Below are 17,473 nucleotides of genomic sequence, written 5' to 3' on the forward strand. Positions count from 1 at the left end.
ACTGATCCTTTTCCTTCCTCCACTTATAATACTGAGCACTTTAACATCCAAAAACCTAAAAATGTTCAATGTCATACACAAGGTAAAACTAGCCTGACTAGATGACCAATGTGGAGTTTCAATTTAAAAGTAAATATTTAGGGGCGCCTGGGTGGCTCAGTCGTTAAGCGTCTGCCTTCAGCTCAGGTCATGATCCCAGGGTCCTGTGATCGAGTCCCACATCAGGCTCCTTGCTCAGCAGGGAGCCTGCTTCTCCCTCGGCCTCTGCCTGCAGCTCTCCCTGCTTGTGCTCACTCTCTCTACCTGACGAATAAATAAATAAAATCTTAAAAAAAAAAAAAAGTTTAAAAAGTAAAAAAAAAAAATGAAAGTAAATATTTAGTATTGTGGTCCTTTAGTGAGGACTGTAGACAGATCCTCACCAAACCAAGCAGTTTAGCAACAACCCCTTCTCCAGGCTCCTGTATACTTTTATAACTATCAGTCAGTAGACATTACATGGAATATGCCTTTTCACAAAGCCAAAGATGAAAGAGAACTGTCCTTTTTGTATACATAATATTGACTTTTAATTTTTTATCAGCCTTTAAACATGCACAAAAGTAGACTGAATAGTCTAATGAACCCCATGTATTTGCCCAGCCTCAATAATATATAGTAAATTTTATTTCATCTATAACCATTTCCTCCACCACTGAATTTTAAAGCAAATTTCAGACATTTCATCTCTACAGCTGACCTTTGAACAAAATAGGTTTGAACTGTGTCCCACTTACACGTGAATTTTGATACATACAGCACTGTAAATGTATTTTCTCTTCCTTATGATTTTAATAATTTTCTTTTCTCTAGCTTATTATACAGTATACTGTATAAATAACATACAAAATATGTGTTACTCAACTGTTAAATATTATCTGTAAAGCTTCTGGTCTACAGTAAGTTTTTGGGGAGTCACAAGTTATACTCAGATTTTCAACTCGCATTGTTCAAGGGTCAACTATATATCAGTACGTGTCTCTAAGAAATAAGTACTCCAAAGACAAACAAAAAAATACCATCACTCTTTAAAAAATTAACTTATTCACACCCCACCCCTCCACTCTTTCATTGTCATTTGTTGGTTGTGAGCTGGGCTTCCACATTTCCCTTAAAAGCACTAAATGCCCAGGAAGCCCTCAGGAATGGTTCAAATCAGAGCCAAAGACTCAACTGTTAGGCAGGATAGCTCACACAGGCGCAGCAGGCTAGAGATCAGGAGGCACCAATCATGGAGATGCTAAAACACCTGCCCTTTTGCAAAAAACCCAAAGTTGCAAGACAGGGTAAATCTGCACCAGATCATTCCAGGCTGGTTCCTGTCAGTGAGAAGTCTGACAGTTACCAATTACCCTGATGAAAGCAGGCTGGTAGTCATCAAGTTGACTCCAAGGAGGATGTCAGACATAGGGGGAGAGTTAAACCAATACACCACACAACACTGTTTACACCAGTAATCACAACGCTGGCTACTTATCAGGATCACCTAGGGAACTTTGAAAACATACAGTTATATCAGAAATCTCACAAACCCTGTATGCAATACCACATATAAGTACCACAAGCAATTAGAAGATCACAAGTTATCTGAAGTCCTCAACAACTGGTACAGACCTGGATATACGGTGGGTAGCTCCAAACATCTTCCAAGAGTAACATCATGCATTTTTTAAAAGCGGTCTTCCACCATGGGAAACGCTGTAAACTACTTCACAAAACCAAAACAGACAATGCTATATTTCCCTACCTGTGCTAATGGTTCCGGTAGCCTGAAAGGACCTACAACTTAGAAACTATGTTAACAAGCAGAAAGTCCTATCAGCTTCAAGTCTCTTTAACAAAATCTTCTTGGGAATAGGGTGATTTTCTTTTGGCATTAATAGCCTATATTAAATCTAATTCAATCATTACTCACCTTATCAAAAAATAATGATTCTGTTCCTACACCATGCTTGCTGGCATCTGCCATGGAAGAATCCTTTAAGCTGAGCAGTTTAGGTTTCTTCTGCAAAAAAGGAAAAATACAAACATATAAGAGCCAAGTAGTGTTCTTGGAGTTTTATTTTCATCTGTGTTCAATGGGTCCATCACTGACCACTGCTGTCAATAATTTGCAACAAATGAGAGAATTCAAATCACTCACTCACTTTACCCCCTAAAAGATTTCCACCCATCTTCTCCATCTCACCCTGAGGTTCACAGATCATTCTATTTCCCAAATATTCTCTCTACAAATGGTCACCTCATTACTGTGATAACAGAACATCCTTACTTTTTCCATTAGCCAAAAGTAACTATTTGGAACCTAGTGCCACTATCTCAGCTTCTTAGAGGTGGAGGCAAAGAGTTGGAGCACACTGGCAGAAGTGGATAGAAATCAATCTTTAACCTGTAACTATAATTCAATTTAAAAATTCATGAAAAAAGGCACAGTTTATTTTCCTAAGAGAAGGAATGACTCTCTCTCGTCAGCAAGATCTACTTGGACCAATTTAAGATTACGTTTTCAAAGGGAATGAGTAGGCCATGACATAACTGTCAAGCAAGAATTCACTTTTAAAAAGCCATCTCTCAACTACCTGCAAAGAAATGCACAAACTTTGGGAGAAGCAGCACATTTACCTTGACCACCTCAGAGTGCACTCTCTCAAGAGCCAAAGCCTCTGCTGCTCAGGCTGCCTAAGGAGAAAAGTAGGTAGGGAATTCTAATCCCCCTTTCTAGTGTTTCCACCTGAGGGTAATCAAGTGTGGGCGGGGACCAATGCAAGAGTGGAGCTTAACTGCCAACCTCATTTTTGCTACCCATATAACACTCTTTACTAAAGTGACAAAATATAAACTATTTCTACGTTCAATCTGCTTTCAAAAGGAAAAGCCATTACAAACACTAAAAAAATAGCCTGATTTCAAAAGTGTGAGCAACACTTAACATGTCAGTCTTTGTAGTCCTCTGCTTGTTCACCTCCTACTGTTAGAAATTCCACTAACTTTTATTATTCATTCATTAGATTCTGCAGACACGTCCATCTCTTCCACATTACATACTGTTTTAGAATTCACTGAAGCAACATTCAGTACATACACCTAGCTCTGTCCCTAACACAGCTGCACCACATCAAAGTGGAAGAGCACAAGCCTAGCTTTCCGCAGGCAGACCACCAATGTTTACTATAACGAGAAGCATTATGTGATACGTCACTAACAGAAATTTAAGATCCCCTCCTGCTACAGCCCAAAGGTCCTGCCTTGGAGATTAAAATGATACAGATAAGATCTTGCAACCCAACAAAGAAACCTGGGCAGGATGGGCCTCTACACCAAAGAGATCTCACAAAGTATACACACTTTATTCACAGGAGGACTTTAGAGACCACTTGACTTATTTCTGAAACAATTAGCTTAATAATCTTCCTTCTTATTATCACAAGGCAGGTTGAAGGCACCAAGTCAGAGGAAGGGAAAAATTAGTCTCAGAAACCTTTAGCATTAAACAAAAAAAGACATGATGGCTAATAGCAAAGAGAGAAAATATAGAGAAAACAATAAAAACTCAAGAAGTTCAGTAATTTGTGTAATCAGTGATATTCTAACATTCTTTTGCAAAGCCAGATAAGAAGCTTTGCACTGAGTTTCTGTGACATACACCAATTCACTCTGAGTACCCATGATCCAACTTTCAACACGCTTGGATAAGAACCCGTGAACAACCTGCAGCCGCCGCCCACTCTCACCTTTACCGGAGGGGTGGTTCCCGATCCTGAGTGCCGACGGATCTGGCAGCCATTCTGGTTGGGCCTCTGTGGCTTGTTGTTCAGCTGCGGCTTCTTCACAGTGCCTCCATGGTCATTTCTCACGGAATCAACCTTCTCAGCCGTTGTTTTGCTTAAAAGCTAAGTAAGACACATGAAAGAAATTATATCATTTGAATAAAGTCAGCTTGTTTTCAGCTTCCTAACTTATTTAAGATAATAATTCTAAATAGTGTAGTTCTTTCTAAGTAAAACTTACCACAGAGCTGTTGGCATCTGGTAGGAACTGTCCAAACTCTGACAACAGATCTTCCTGATTTTTAAAAAGACGAGCCACCTGGGCATAGACCTCCTGCTCAGTCAATGCTGGAGTGTAGTTTCCTCCAGCTTCCTTGGCATTTCGTTGCTCTTTCTGACAGGAAATTGCAAATGGGAAGGTATCATATTAGAGGGCCACTGTTCTGAATGACTCCCTTTTGCACACTTTCTGGGATGTTATCTATTCGGGCTGTACCTAAGAAGAAAAGTCTCTGTTCTTAGCACTTGTTTTAACTGCAAGCTTTTAAGGTGAGAAATGAGTGGAAGAGGGTGGCTGAAAATTTTTTTAAAACTAGGACACGGGTGCCTGGCTGACTCAGTTGGAAGAGCATGCAACTCTTGATCTCAGGGTCATGAGTTCGAGCCCCACGCTGGGTACAGAGGTTAAATAAATAGCCTTTAAAAAATAAAAGAATAAATAAAAGTAGGACAGTATATGTGAATGTCCAGGGGACCATTACCAACCAATAAAACACAAGACATTAGAGAAATGTCTCCTCCTTCAACTGTAGATGAACTACACTACACTACACAAACCATCCTCTAAGCCCCCCAGATAATAAGCATCTGCTTCACAGGGCAGTAACTTAAAAATCCTGTCTAATTGTTATAAAGCAATTAAAGTCAGGCAAATCAAACTAGCTTCATAAACACACATCACAGTTTTTAACCTGTTGACTTCCAGTAACAATTAGAGAACATAATAATGGTTATTCAAGTTCTTCTCCGACCAGATGCCCTCAGCGTGTGACCTGGTTAATACAGACTGAAAGGGCAACTCTCTTACCTGATATGTGTGCAAAATCTCCAGGAACGCTTTGTAGATGTCTGGTTGGCCCTGGAACCTGTTCTTGATTTTATTAACATAGTTGATGGCATGATTAAACTCCACAGGCTGATTGTTCTGCAAGGATGGGGCCGTTCCCAACGAGATTGTCACTGGTGTATGAGGCTGAACAGGTGGAGAGCGCGGGGATGCATACGGTGGGAGAGGGGGAGTCTGCTGACTGGCTGGAGTATGTGCTTGTAGTTGGGAAGGCTAAAAAGAAAAAAGTCATTATTCTCTTCAAGAACACAGATGGTCTGACATAGGAAAAAAGGTCAAGCTAAAGAGAAGCAAGATGTCTGATCAACAAACATCCTTAATTCACTCTGGCCAGGCCATTTTAGCCCAACTCAAATCATACTGGGCAGGGGTAGGGGGTGCAAAGGGCTCACACATTCTAATACAGATATTTTAGTCTCAAATTTTCTAAATACAACCTGAAAAGTGGCTGCATCTCCAATTACAGGGAAGAATTTTTCTAATGCAATTTTTGAGCTCACTCAACAGGTGCAAACAGAAGAGGGGGAAAAAAAAACAACGAACCTTCACTCTCCATAGATCTGTAATGTCAAAAGACACTTGTTGCCGAAATCCACATAAAAATCTTCTAAACTACCTCTGTCCAATAGAAATGAGGTGATGGCAATGTTCTTTCACACTGCACGGTCCTATAAAATACATCCACTAAGCCACCTGGGGCTACTGAGCACTTGAAATGTAGCCATTACAACTGAAAAACTGAATTTATTTTAATTAGTTTAAATTTAAACACAGCCATATGTGGCTAGTGGCTACAGTATCAGACAGTGCAGTTCTAGAATAAGAACATTCCACCACCATCATCACCACCATCAATAGGGTCTTCTGCTTGGCTTGATATGAACTAATCTGGTAAATGGGAGTGACTTTTATAAAATGATGGCCCTGTGGGCAGTAGCATAATCTGATCATCAGAAGACCATTTCCGCCTGTGCTGTCAAAGTACTAGTACACAAGTAAAGTGGCCATCTGTTGGGGTGCTCATGGGTTCACGAGGCAGGAGGTGGAGACAAAACAAGTCCTTATAGATTACTGATGTGTTGATTCAAACAGATAAATAAATATGTGGAAGGTAAATGTACACCATCTTATAGGGATGTGACTATGGCATTTTCTCTGATGAAATCACTACAACTGATGTCTCTAAGTCTTATATAAAGGGGAAATGTCAAAGGAGGGTGCTCTCTAGGGATGCATTTTACATGATGCAAAGTATTCCAAGTGCTCACCTTGCTGACTTTGGCAGGTGGGGGCTGAGGAGCTGGCTGGGCAGGAGCTGGGGCTGACTGGGCTGAAGGCTGGGAAGGATGCTGGGGTGGTGGCTGAGGCTGGGGCTGGATGCCATGGGTGGGGATCTGATGAACCTGGCCAGGAGTTGTCACGTTCACCATGTCATTGGTTTGCACCTCAATCTTGTAGCCAGGGGGCAAGAAGGTATTGAAGCCCATAATCAGGTCAGGGTGGCCTTTGAACAGCTGGGACACACGACTAATCACTCCTGGAGTGTCAATGCTGATTAAAACAAAAAACAAAACACATACACACACACACACACACACACACACAAATTAAAGTGGCAAGCTTGACAACACCCTATTAAGAAAAAAATACACATTCCACTAGGTTCTCTGAACAGGAAAACAAGTAAAAATCAACCTGCATTATTACAAAATCAACAAAACATAAAGAACTCTGACATTGCAAAGCAATTTTAGCCCCATATTCAAAGAGGTTTGGTCACAATTTTGAACAGAATCTACATTCATGATAACAGTCCTAACAAGCAGATACTCAAGAGTTAATCTAAAGCAGCAATTCCCATGCAAGATCCACCCTCTGACACACCAGTATAAATCATTATGTGTCTACGTTTTTCACGAATTATTCTAACAGTGAACCATGCCAGAATATTAGTGTATCTTAAATCAACTCAAAGAGCCGGTAGCCTCATTACCAGTCTACTTCCCTGATTGAGGTGAAGTACTAAGAAAAATTTTAGTTAAGAAAAATTAACCAATAGGGAGAATACAAAGGTCTAGGACCCGTAACTGTCAACAATAAAGCAATACATAAAATAAAAGCAAGACCCTAAAAATTAAACCCCCCAAAAGACGGCACCCTTTATCTTTCAGCGCATGAGAATGAGCCATATCCTCCCTCCAAAATCAACATTTCAAGCACAAAGCTTGAATACAACCACATAGATCTTTTACCTCTGAGATTTAAATTCCTTCATGATGTCAAGGAAATCATTGTAGACCTGAGGCTGACTACCAAATTGCAGCTTCACCTGGTCAAGATAGGACAGCGCATCTTCCACCTGAGGTAGGGATAAATCTCAAGGTTATAAAAAGAAAGTAAGCCAAGAATTATTAAAAAACAAATGATTTATACCTAAATAAAATTAACGTACTAAATGAAATAAAAAATATAGTAAATATAAATGAGAGTATTAAAAAATTAGTATGGATGCCAATAATAAGACTCAAGCTTAAAATAAAAATCAATTCATAAAATTTGTAGCCTTGCCTTGGAAAATTTTGGGGAGAATCATTAGTGAAAAAATCATCACATTAATATTTCACTTATTCATTCATTTATTCGTTTCACAAATATCTACTAAGCTACAACATACTACACCAGGCCCAACATGAGGTACTAAGGAGTCAATGACAAACAAGCCACAGCCCCTGCTCTACAGAAGTTCATTCACATCTAGTTGGGAATTCTAATACAGTGGGGTAAATGGGGGATCACTGAATGCCCAGAGAGCACATGGGAAGGGCACTTCTGCACTAAAAAAAACCCATGGGCACATAAAGGAGGGCTTCCCCAAGAAGTGACGTCTAAATCTAAACTGAGTCCTAAGGATGAGTACAAGTTGCACAAACGAAGACAGACCTACAAAGAAAGTCAGAGGAAGCATCATGAGCAAAATCCCAGACAGGACACCATCTGGTACACTGGGAAAACTGAAAACAGTTTAGTTTGGCTGAAGGATCTGTGGTGAAAAGGAGGAACGTGGTAGGAAGAATGACAAGAGAAGAGACAGGAGAGCAAGCAGGATCTAGATCCCAAAAGGCCTTGTAAATCTTATTAAGAAGCAGTTTAGGGGTGGGGTGCATAGGTGGTTCAGTCGGTTAAGCATCTGACTCTGGCTTAGGTCATGATCTCAAGGTCCTGGGATCGAGCCTCTAGTCTGGCTCGACACTCAGCGGGGAGTCTGCTTGTCCCCCTGCCCCTCCCCTCACTCGTGCTCCCACTCTCTCTCAAAAAAATAAAATCTTTAAAAACAAAACAAAGACCAAAAAAAAAACAGTTTAGGGGTACCTAGGTGGCTCAGTAGGTTAAGCGTCTGACTCTTGATCTTGGCTCAAGTCATGATCTCAGGGTGGTGAGATCAAGCCCTGCACTGGGCCCTGGGCTGGGAGAGGAGCCTTCTTAAGATTCTCTCTCTCCCTCTCCCTTTGCTCCTCCCCCTTCATATTCAGAACTTTCCATACTGAAATGTTTCATTAATGACCAAGCTGATGGAACATAAAACTAAGTTTGCAGAAGAAACAAAGACTTTGGAAGATATTTAAGAATAGCATTCACGGGGCACCTGGGTGGCTTAGTCATTAAGCACCTGCCTTCAGCTCAGGTCATGATCCCAGGGTCCTGGGATGGAGCCCCACATCGGGCTCTCTGCTCAGTGGGAAGCCTGCTTCTCCCTCCCCCAACCCCCCTGCTTGTGTTCCCTCTCTCTCTGTCTCTCTGTCAAAATAAATAAATAAAATCTTAAAAAAAAAAGAATAGCATTCACAACCACATGACAAAGGAGGAACTGTCAAAAATAAACACAAAATTGTGAATAAAAAAGTAAGCATGCTATGGTATAATAATAATTACTACAGAGAGAAAAAGTGCAGATGCCTGAATCAAAGAAATTATGTGATGTGTTTTGTCTAGAGAAAAAAAGGTACTGGTCACAGTGAACTACTATTTAAATTAGTTATAAACCAACACTATGCTTAAAAAATACCCAGAATGACAACCACATTATAAATGAAATATCTGGGGGCCTGGGTGGCTTAGTCCGACTCTTGATTTCGTCTCAGGCCATGATCTCAGGATTGTGAGATCGAGCCCCATGTCGGATTCCGTGCTGGGCTAGGAGCCTGCTTAAGATTTTCTCTCTCCCTCTGCCCCTCCACCCCAATAAACAAACAAATATACTATCTGTATGTAAACACAGTGAGGAAATTCTCTCATTATCTAAAGTATAGTTCAACTCTTTATAAAAGAGTGTATGCGGCTCTAGGAACCACAACTTAGAAGAAAACAACTTGGGGCTGGTCCTTCTGAAGCTACAGTCCTAGGGAAGCACTTGGGGAGGCCCCGAGTCTGCTGATGTATTTTCTTGGCTCACTTCAACAGGCATTTATTATTGAGGTCCCTAACCTCTTAAAGTTCACAATCTTGTAGGGGAAACAAACACAAACAACTGTAAAGAGAACTTGCTAAAGATGTGCCAAATATCTATGCTGCTAGCATTCAACAAGTAGCTAAATCACATCAAACATGGCTGAAATTATTCAAATCTTTCTTGTCATCAATCTGCCAAAGACAAAAAAGAAGGTATAGACAATGCTGATGCTTGAAATAACCTAAGTATTTTCACTGAACACTCCTCATTATAGAATATAAATGGTTTATTGAAGTTGATTCAAATGCTTGTAAAGCATTTTAAGACTGATCCAAAAATGGCAGGCAATGTGGGAATACATTGAATGAAGCTACAATGGAGGCACAAAAAAGCATTTTACCCCTCCTCATCAGAACGGGAATTCAACACGTTATTGTATCCAGGAATCATATACAAGGGTGAGAAGAGAAGGAACAGACAACTGACTCCGCCCATGACTCACTCTATAACCCCAACTCCAGAACCCTTTCTTGCTTCCTTGACAGTTTCTGTAAAACAGACAAAGCACATCTGTATACTTATACCCAAGTGAGGGAGACGAGTAAAATAGTGCTGTGCTTTGATAGGACTGGCTGAAAAAGACTATAGAAATATACATTTTTGTTAGTTTAACAGCAAGTTTAGAAGCTCTTTGGCATCATTAAGGTATTAACTAATTGCTGAATACCGTATTAATATGGAATTAAATCATACCAAACCAACTTTAAAAAATATTTTCAGGACTTTGTGAAATGCTAAGTTCATGGCAATAATACAGTTTGGTACACAGCCATCACTCTACAAGCAGACAGGCAAAATGTTTTAAGAAAAACATCAATATAGCTTACACAAATTTTCCCAAAGATAGAGCCCAGAGTGAAGTTTCAGGCCCAAATAATTTGTATTCTCTTTAAAGACTATGCCTAAGTATAGTCAACTCTTTTTTTTTTTTTTTTTTAAGTATAGTCAACTCTTAATTACTTAATATAGACAAAATAAATTTTACAAAATCCCTCTATATAGTTTAGTTTTGGTATGCTTTATATTTATGTAGCACTTAGTTTCCTTAGGCCAAAATTAAACAAGTCCCTGAGAACTCAAACCAATGTGGGCAGGGATCAGGGGGAACTAGATTAAGTATCAAGGAAAAGAGAGGGCCGAAATGTTTGCTACGCATGGAAGTGTCCTTCAAGAGTATCCTCTTCATTCCTACCTGGAAACTATTTAATTAGGCTGATAGGACCAAATGAAGACCCAACATCCCATTTCTTTATAGTTCTTTAATTTGTATTTCTTGCAACTTGATTTGAAATTTTATATAAATGTAAAATTAGAAAAACTGAAATCTGGAACACTTACTCCAACAATCACTTATTTTGAAAAGTAACATTCCAGTAAGCAGAGAGAGGCTTAGCTGGGAACACAAGCCTCACTTCTCCACAGATGCCTCATGAATTTCAAAAGCACTGAAAACCTACAGCACATACTCAGCAGAACAGATGAAAACACTGACACTTCATTCACAATTATAGTCTTCCCCAATCTTTATAAATGTTCCCAAAAAAGGAGCATGTGTTTTACTAAGGATGGACTGGAAGATGCCAGCCCATTCAGCTATTTATAAGCAGGGATAAAAAGATTAAATCGTAAGGTAATACTGGACCCAGTAACTGTACAGGACCATAGCCAACCATGTGTACGCTCAATAAAACCTTCTGCCGTACTAAGAACTAAGAGTTCAAAAGGAGGTATCCAAAAAAATGGACCTTGTTTATTGCGTACGAAAACAGTCCCTCTATCCTGACACGTCTGAGTACCATGCATTCATACATTCCAAAAACATTTCTTGAATGTAATTCTCTGGATCAGGCACTGAGGGTAAAATGGGAAATCTAAGTAGGCTTCAAAACAAAAACAAAGTAAAACTCCTTGTGATTCAACCCCTAGTCTGGCATGTTAAAAGTTATAATGCCACTACTAATAGACCGAAGCCAATGCTTCCTGCTGAGAGACAGAACTTTTTAATGGAAGAAGAGGAGCTGAATATCACCTTAAGCCTCTGAAATTGCTGCTGTCCCTGCACTGGTGTGACTGGCGGGGCGGGATGAGCGTGACTCTGGACCCCCTGGCCTCCATGGGGCTGCACAGCGGCCGGGTGATGGTGGCCACTGTGAACCGCTGTGATGCTGGGCCCGTGACCGCCAGAGCTCGGGGGCACTGCTGAAACCTGGGGCGACAAAAGGCAGACAAGAAACGTCAAGGCTTCTACATTCTTCCCCAGATGCATCTAGAAGACATGCATGCGTACCGTTGCACACATACACAGAATTACAGCTCTTCCTTGACTTACAATAGGGTTACGTCCCGATAAATCCATTTTAGGCTAAAAATATCCTAAGTCGAAAATGCATTTCATACAGCTACCCTATCGAACATCACAGCTCAGCCTAGCCTACCTTAAATGTGCTTAGAACACTTACAGTAGCCACAGTTGGGCAAAATCATCTCACACAAAGCCCATTTTATAAGCAAGTGTTGAATATCTCAGGTAATATGTTGACTACTATACTAAGAGAGAAAAACTGGAATGGCCTGAGGGTATCGGTTGTTGACCCTCGTGATCGCGTGGCTGACCAGGAGCGGAGGCTGCCACTGCCCAGCATCAGATGAGAGTACAGTACTTCATAGTGCTAGCCTGAGAAAAGACCCAGAGTCAAAATTCCAAGTATGGGTTCTACTAAAAATCACTTCCACATTATCATAAAGTTGAAAAACTGGAGGGGCGTCTGCCTTTGGCTCAGGTCCTGATCCCAGGGTCCTGGGATCGAGCCCCGCATTGGGCTCCCTGCTCAGCGGGAAGCCTGCTTCTCCCTCTCCCACTCCCCCTGCTTGGGTTCCCTCTTTCGCGGTCTCTCTCTCTGTCAAATAAATAAATAAAATCTTAAAAAGAAAAGAAAAAAATTGGAAGTCAAACTACCCTAAGTCGGGGACTATCAGTAATTAGAAACCCAAATTTCCCACAAAAGGGAATTGGTGAAATGAAATCACCCATATTACAACAGAATTCTCTGCCACTATTAAAAATTATATGGCTCAATACTTCTCAAACTATCTATGGCAAAGGACCCGTTTTGTTTGTTTTTTTCTTCAATTCCAATCCATCATGGGCCACTACTTTTATAAAATACAATAAAAATGAATTACTAGAGAAGTGAAATGAAAAATAGGTAAGCCCATAATTTCCATTCCCACATTTTACAGATATATTACAAAATTACTATGTCCAAATCGCTGTAAGTTCCTAAATACTCTCAATTTCTATACACATGTCATTACAGACTAATAAGAAAGTATGCACATCAGCCATCTGTGGACCACACTTTGAATAGCACTGATATAAATACATATATTTTCACATTATAAAATGTTCATAATCTCTGAGTTGAATGTATTCATGTGCTGCATATGGTTTTAAACTTCTAAATATTTTTTTAGAAAACAGTATCTATAAATCAATAAAAAGATTTTAAACCTTAGGTGACAAATATATAGCAAAATGTTAGCATTTTATCTTGTGGTGATGGAATTAGAGAAGACTTTTATTTTGCTTTATTTTGCTTATCCTTATTTTCTACTTCTATCCCTACTTATTTTGCCTATCCTTATTTGCTGAACAAAACTTTCTTCCAAATTGTTAGTGGTTTGGCCTCAAACAATTATTTTCTATTCTTTCTCTCATCCTCTTACAAGCTTAGAGTGAAATAAAGCACAAGCTCCTTTCCTTCCATTTCTATTACGAAAAATGCTACACAAAATTTCCAAAACTTTTTTTATTTTCCTGTTTCAGAACTGTTAATCACCACAGAAGACAACTAAGGAAGGACAATATCCTTGATTTGCACGTCTCCAAAATAAGACTAAACAACAGGAGACTTAATCTAAACAATGGAAGTTGTATACTACAATGTAAGAGAGGATTAATTTTTTTTTTTGAAGTCCCCACAAATTTAAAAGATTCCCCTGGACAGAGGGGAGGGTGGGAAATAGACAACTACTTACAAATCCCCACAAACAATAGTTACACATTAGGAGTAAAAAGAAACTATTTGGACAATTCTGAAAGCTCTACTATATCTCTAGCAAGAAGGGTTATTATTCTGAGCTTCTATATTCCAACATACATGTTTTGAGCAGTTTTTTAAAAGGCTTAATTGGAGCTTATAAATACTTGAGATGACTAGTTTTATATGAGCACATTATAGTTTCTAATATATGAATAGATGCAACTATCCCAAGTATGGGAAACAGTCATCAATCTGTTCAGATAAAAGTAATCACCTAAGAAAAACAAGCAGCCTTTCTTTCTTCTAAGATCTAACTTAAAGATTCGATTTGCAACAGTCCTCTGACTGTGGCCCTCAGTCCCATAGGAGGGCATGGTACTACTGCAAGGGGGACTCCTGAGAAAGAATGACACCTAAGGAATCACCATCTCCTACTTCACCTGGATTCCCCTCTTCCTTGTTTTCTTATAATAAATTCTGAGAAATTTATGGAGTTATGGAATTGCTAGGTCAAAAAGTAAAGAATCTGCCACAACTGTCAAATTGCTTTCAAGAAAGGTTACACTAATTTATGTTCCCAGTAGCAGTCATAACTTTTTAAAAGTCACTAACATGTTAGGTTGAAGAAGGCCTCTCCAGACCAGTTAAATAAATTATGATTCAGACTGACCTAGAATGGAATATTATAAATGCAGTGATTTCTTAAAAACTACTTAGATCTATACATACGTATTTAAGTGGAAAGTTGTCCAGTATATATTAAGTGAAAAGAGCAAATAGCAGAACAGTGTATACTGTATCATTCAAATTACATAAAAAGAGAAGTGTATCCAGATAGGTAGGCAGGTGACTATAGATACCCAAGAAATCACGAAGGGCTTAAAGTCTGAAGGGTCAGAGAAAGAAGTCATCTTGGATCATTTCTCAAAAAAAAACCAAACCATGGTGATATTTACTTTCATAATTAAAAAAGGCAAAAAACAAATTTCTTCCATTTCTACAAAACAGAGTAAAGAGATAAGAGATGAAAGATCAGCACTGGTCAGGGCATGGAATGATAGGAATATACAATGCTGGTGGAAATATAAATTGGTACAATTCTGAAAAACAATTTGACGTTACCTGCTAGAGGAGAAGTCGCGCACACCCTATGACCCAGCAATCCCTCTCCTAGATACCCGAAAAACTCTTCTTCATGTGCCCTCAAACCTGCTGAGCGGGCTGCAAGAAGATAAGGAGTTTGCACCACAATGTAAACCAACTGCTTCACTAATAAGCACACTATTTAATTCAGCTGCCTTTGTTTCCCCATGGCAACACTTTTTTTTTTTGATTAAAAAAAAGTAGCACATTGATTTAAATTCTGGTGCAAGCTTATCTTGTCATGGATTGCCACTGTGAGCCCCACTGCACCAGGAGAAAGTCACACAGCACCTTTACAAGTAAAAATCTGGTAACAGCCTGAGAGTACAGCAAAAGAAAAATGGATAAGTAGATGGGATATATTCATATAATTCATAAAAGAGTGAAAATGACTCAATTATTTACACACAAAAATAGGGTAAGTCTCGGGAACCGCACCGAGTGAAAAAAAGTGAGTTAAAGAAAAAAATATAAGGGTGCCTGATGGCTCAGTGGGTAGAGCATGTTACTCTTATCTCAAGGTTGTAAGTTTAAGCCCCAAGTTGGGTGTGAAGATTACTTAAAAATAAAATCTTTAAGGGGCTCCTTGGTGGCTCAGGCAGTGGAACGTGCAACTCTTGATCTTGGGGTTGTGAGTCTGAGTCCCACACTGGGTGTAGAGATTACTTAAAAACATTTAAAAAATAGAATAATTTAAAAATAATAAAAAATTAAAAACCTGTGTGGTGAGTACCCAAATATACATTGTTTCTGTTATTTGTTATATCTTACAGATACCCCATAAATATAATTTTGTATCTAACTGGATGCTTAATACAATTTTTTTTTCATTGGACATAATCACCAATGCCCCTCCCTCACACTGAGTCCCTTGCTGGGTTCCAGCTTACCTGATAGCTGGGTGTCACGGAGTACTGAATTCCCGTGGCTGACTGCATGGTCTCGGACACTGTTTCATACACAGGAGGGGCAGGGGCAAGCACCCGGTGCTGGTGAGGAAAAGCCTCTGTGCTACCAGGGATCCGACGCTGCTGGGCCGCATACACCGGTGACTCCTGGTCATCCAAACGTCGCTTCATTCTGCGCTCATGCTCAGGGATGCACCACAAAACCTGCAGAAACCAAAAGCATCGATATGCAAACCAGTTCACACTCCAATGTGATGTGTACAACTTAGGACCAGTCACCCAAATTTACTATAAGCTCAACTCCCAAAACCAACTATTTACTTCATCCTGAAGATGATCACTGGCTAGTTTAAGTGCATGCTTGCACACACAGGCCCCACAGTGGACAGTGTATCATAACTCAAAAGACATAAGTTTAAATAATAACATAGTCTGAATTAACCTGGGACTACAGAGTTGAAAAATAACCTCCAATTTAAAAACATGAAAATACACCTTTCCCTTCTTTATTCTCTAGTTTTCTTCTCAAATGCCATCATTCCTAACATCAATGACACATTCACATGCTACAAAAACATTCAAGTGCTTCTTTCTAACTCCTCTCAAAACCTAGTACTATAATTGTGGTCTAATTTTTTTTTTTTTTTAAGATTTTATTTATTTATTTGACAGAGAGAGACACAGCAAGAGAGGGAATACAAGCAGGGGGAGTGGGAGAGGGAGAAGCAGGCTTCCCGCTGAGCAGGGAGCCCGATGCGGGGCTCGATCCCAGGACCTGGAATCATGACCTGAGCCGAAGGCAGACGCCCAACGACTGAGCCACCCAGGCGCCCCAATTGTGGTCTAATTTTTAAAATATCAATTGTTTCAACAATTAAATGCTATCATGAAAGAGCAGTAGGCCTGGAGTAAGAGGACGATGGTTCTAGACTTGCCAACTTAAGGAGCTATGTACATTTCAACAACTTCCTCATTCCGTGTGAGTTTGTTTCTCCAACTATAAAATGACATGATTGGGGGCGCCTGAGTGGCTCAGTCGTTAAGCGTCTGCCTTCAGCTCAGGTCATGATCCCAGGGTCCTGGGATGGAGCCCTGCATCAGGCTCCCTGCTCAGAGGGAAGCCTGCTTCTCCCTCTCCCACTCCCCCTGCTTGTGTTCCCTCTCTCGCTTGTCTCTCTCTGTCAAATAAATAAAATCTTTAAAAAAAAAAAAAAAAAAGACTAAAATGACATGGTTGGAAAAGATCATTTCTAGGTTATTTCTGACTCTAACATTCCTTAACACTAAGGAGATTCCAGAATCCCTTATTAATAATATTCCTCTGTAGAGGGGCACTTTCTTTCCTGCAGGACATAAAAAGTCTAGTAATATTCTGGCTAGGAATCCAGTCTGGTCTTTTCAGGGCTTTTCCAACATCCAAAGCTTCTTCAAGGTCCCTACCTTTACAACTTTATCTGCATTCCCCACAGTCCTACCACATCACACACTCAAATACTGACCATGCAGAGGGAAAAAATAAAGAGTTAATAGTTAATATAATATTTAGTATATAATGAATCCCAAGCACCATTCTACACAATTTATAAATATTATTATAATCCCCACAACAACCCTATAAGGTGCTGTTACTCTTTATTTTATAAATGAGGAAACTGAAATATAAGGATTAAGTAAACTGCCCAAGGCTGCACAGCTAATAGGCAAAGCTGGAATATCAATCCACCAAATCTACCTCCAGAGCCTAAATTCCTAACCACCTCAGTATCTCCTACCTCTCACAGAATAAGAAATAAAGGGAGAAGAGTCCCTTTACTTATTTAAGACACACATGCACTGAGCAACTTCAGCTTTCTTTAACCTCTCCCACACTTAGCTCATTCATCCTTTCACCCTCAACCCAACAAAGTGGGAAGGCTTTGGCAGCATTCACTCTTTCAATT

The 17,473-nt window shown here is 39.7% G+C and overlaps 1 protein-coding gene across 3 annotated transcripts in view; it reads right to left on the bottom strand.

Annotated features, from left to right (window-relative positions):
- The window catches only part of SIN3A (SIN3 transcription regulator family member A), a 70,375-nt gene that overhangs the window by 33,532 nt on the left and 19,370 nt on the right, over positions 1-17,473 (bottom strand). For all 3 annotated transcript variants that reach the window (XM_081831428.1, XM_081831429.1, XM_081831430.1), the window contains exons 2-9: positions 15,516-15,737; positions 11,469-11,645; positions 7,185-7,291; positions 6,201-6,483; positions 4,894-5,145; positions 4,048-4,200; positions 3,771-3,929; positions 1,955-2,044 (exon numbers count right to left, since the gene is read on the bottom strand). In XM_081831428.1, coding sequence (XP_081687554.1) covers positions 1,955-2,044; positions 3,771-3,929; positions 4,048-4,200; positions 4,894-5,145; positions 6,201-6,483; positions 7,185-7,291; positions 11,469-11,645; positions 15,516-15,704 — 1,410 coding nt within the window. In that variant the 5' untranslated portion in view covers positions 15,705-15,737. The remainder of the gene's footprint in view (positions 1-1,954; positions 2,045-3,770; positions 3,930-4,047; positions 4,201-4,893; positions 5,146-6,200; positions 6,484-7,184; positions 7,292-11,468; positions 11,646-15,515; positions 15,738-17,473) is intronic.

This window comes from Leptonychotes weddellii, chromosome 9 (assembly GCF_054177405.1).
Source record: "Leptonychotes weddellii isolate Sample4059 chromosome 9, ASM5417740v2, whole genome shotgun sequence".
NCBI classification, from domain to species: Eukaryota; Metazoa; Chordata; class Mammalia; order Carnivora; family Phocidae; genus Leptonychotes; species Leptonychotes weddellii.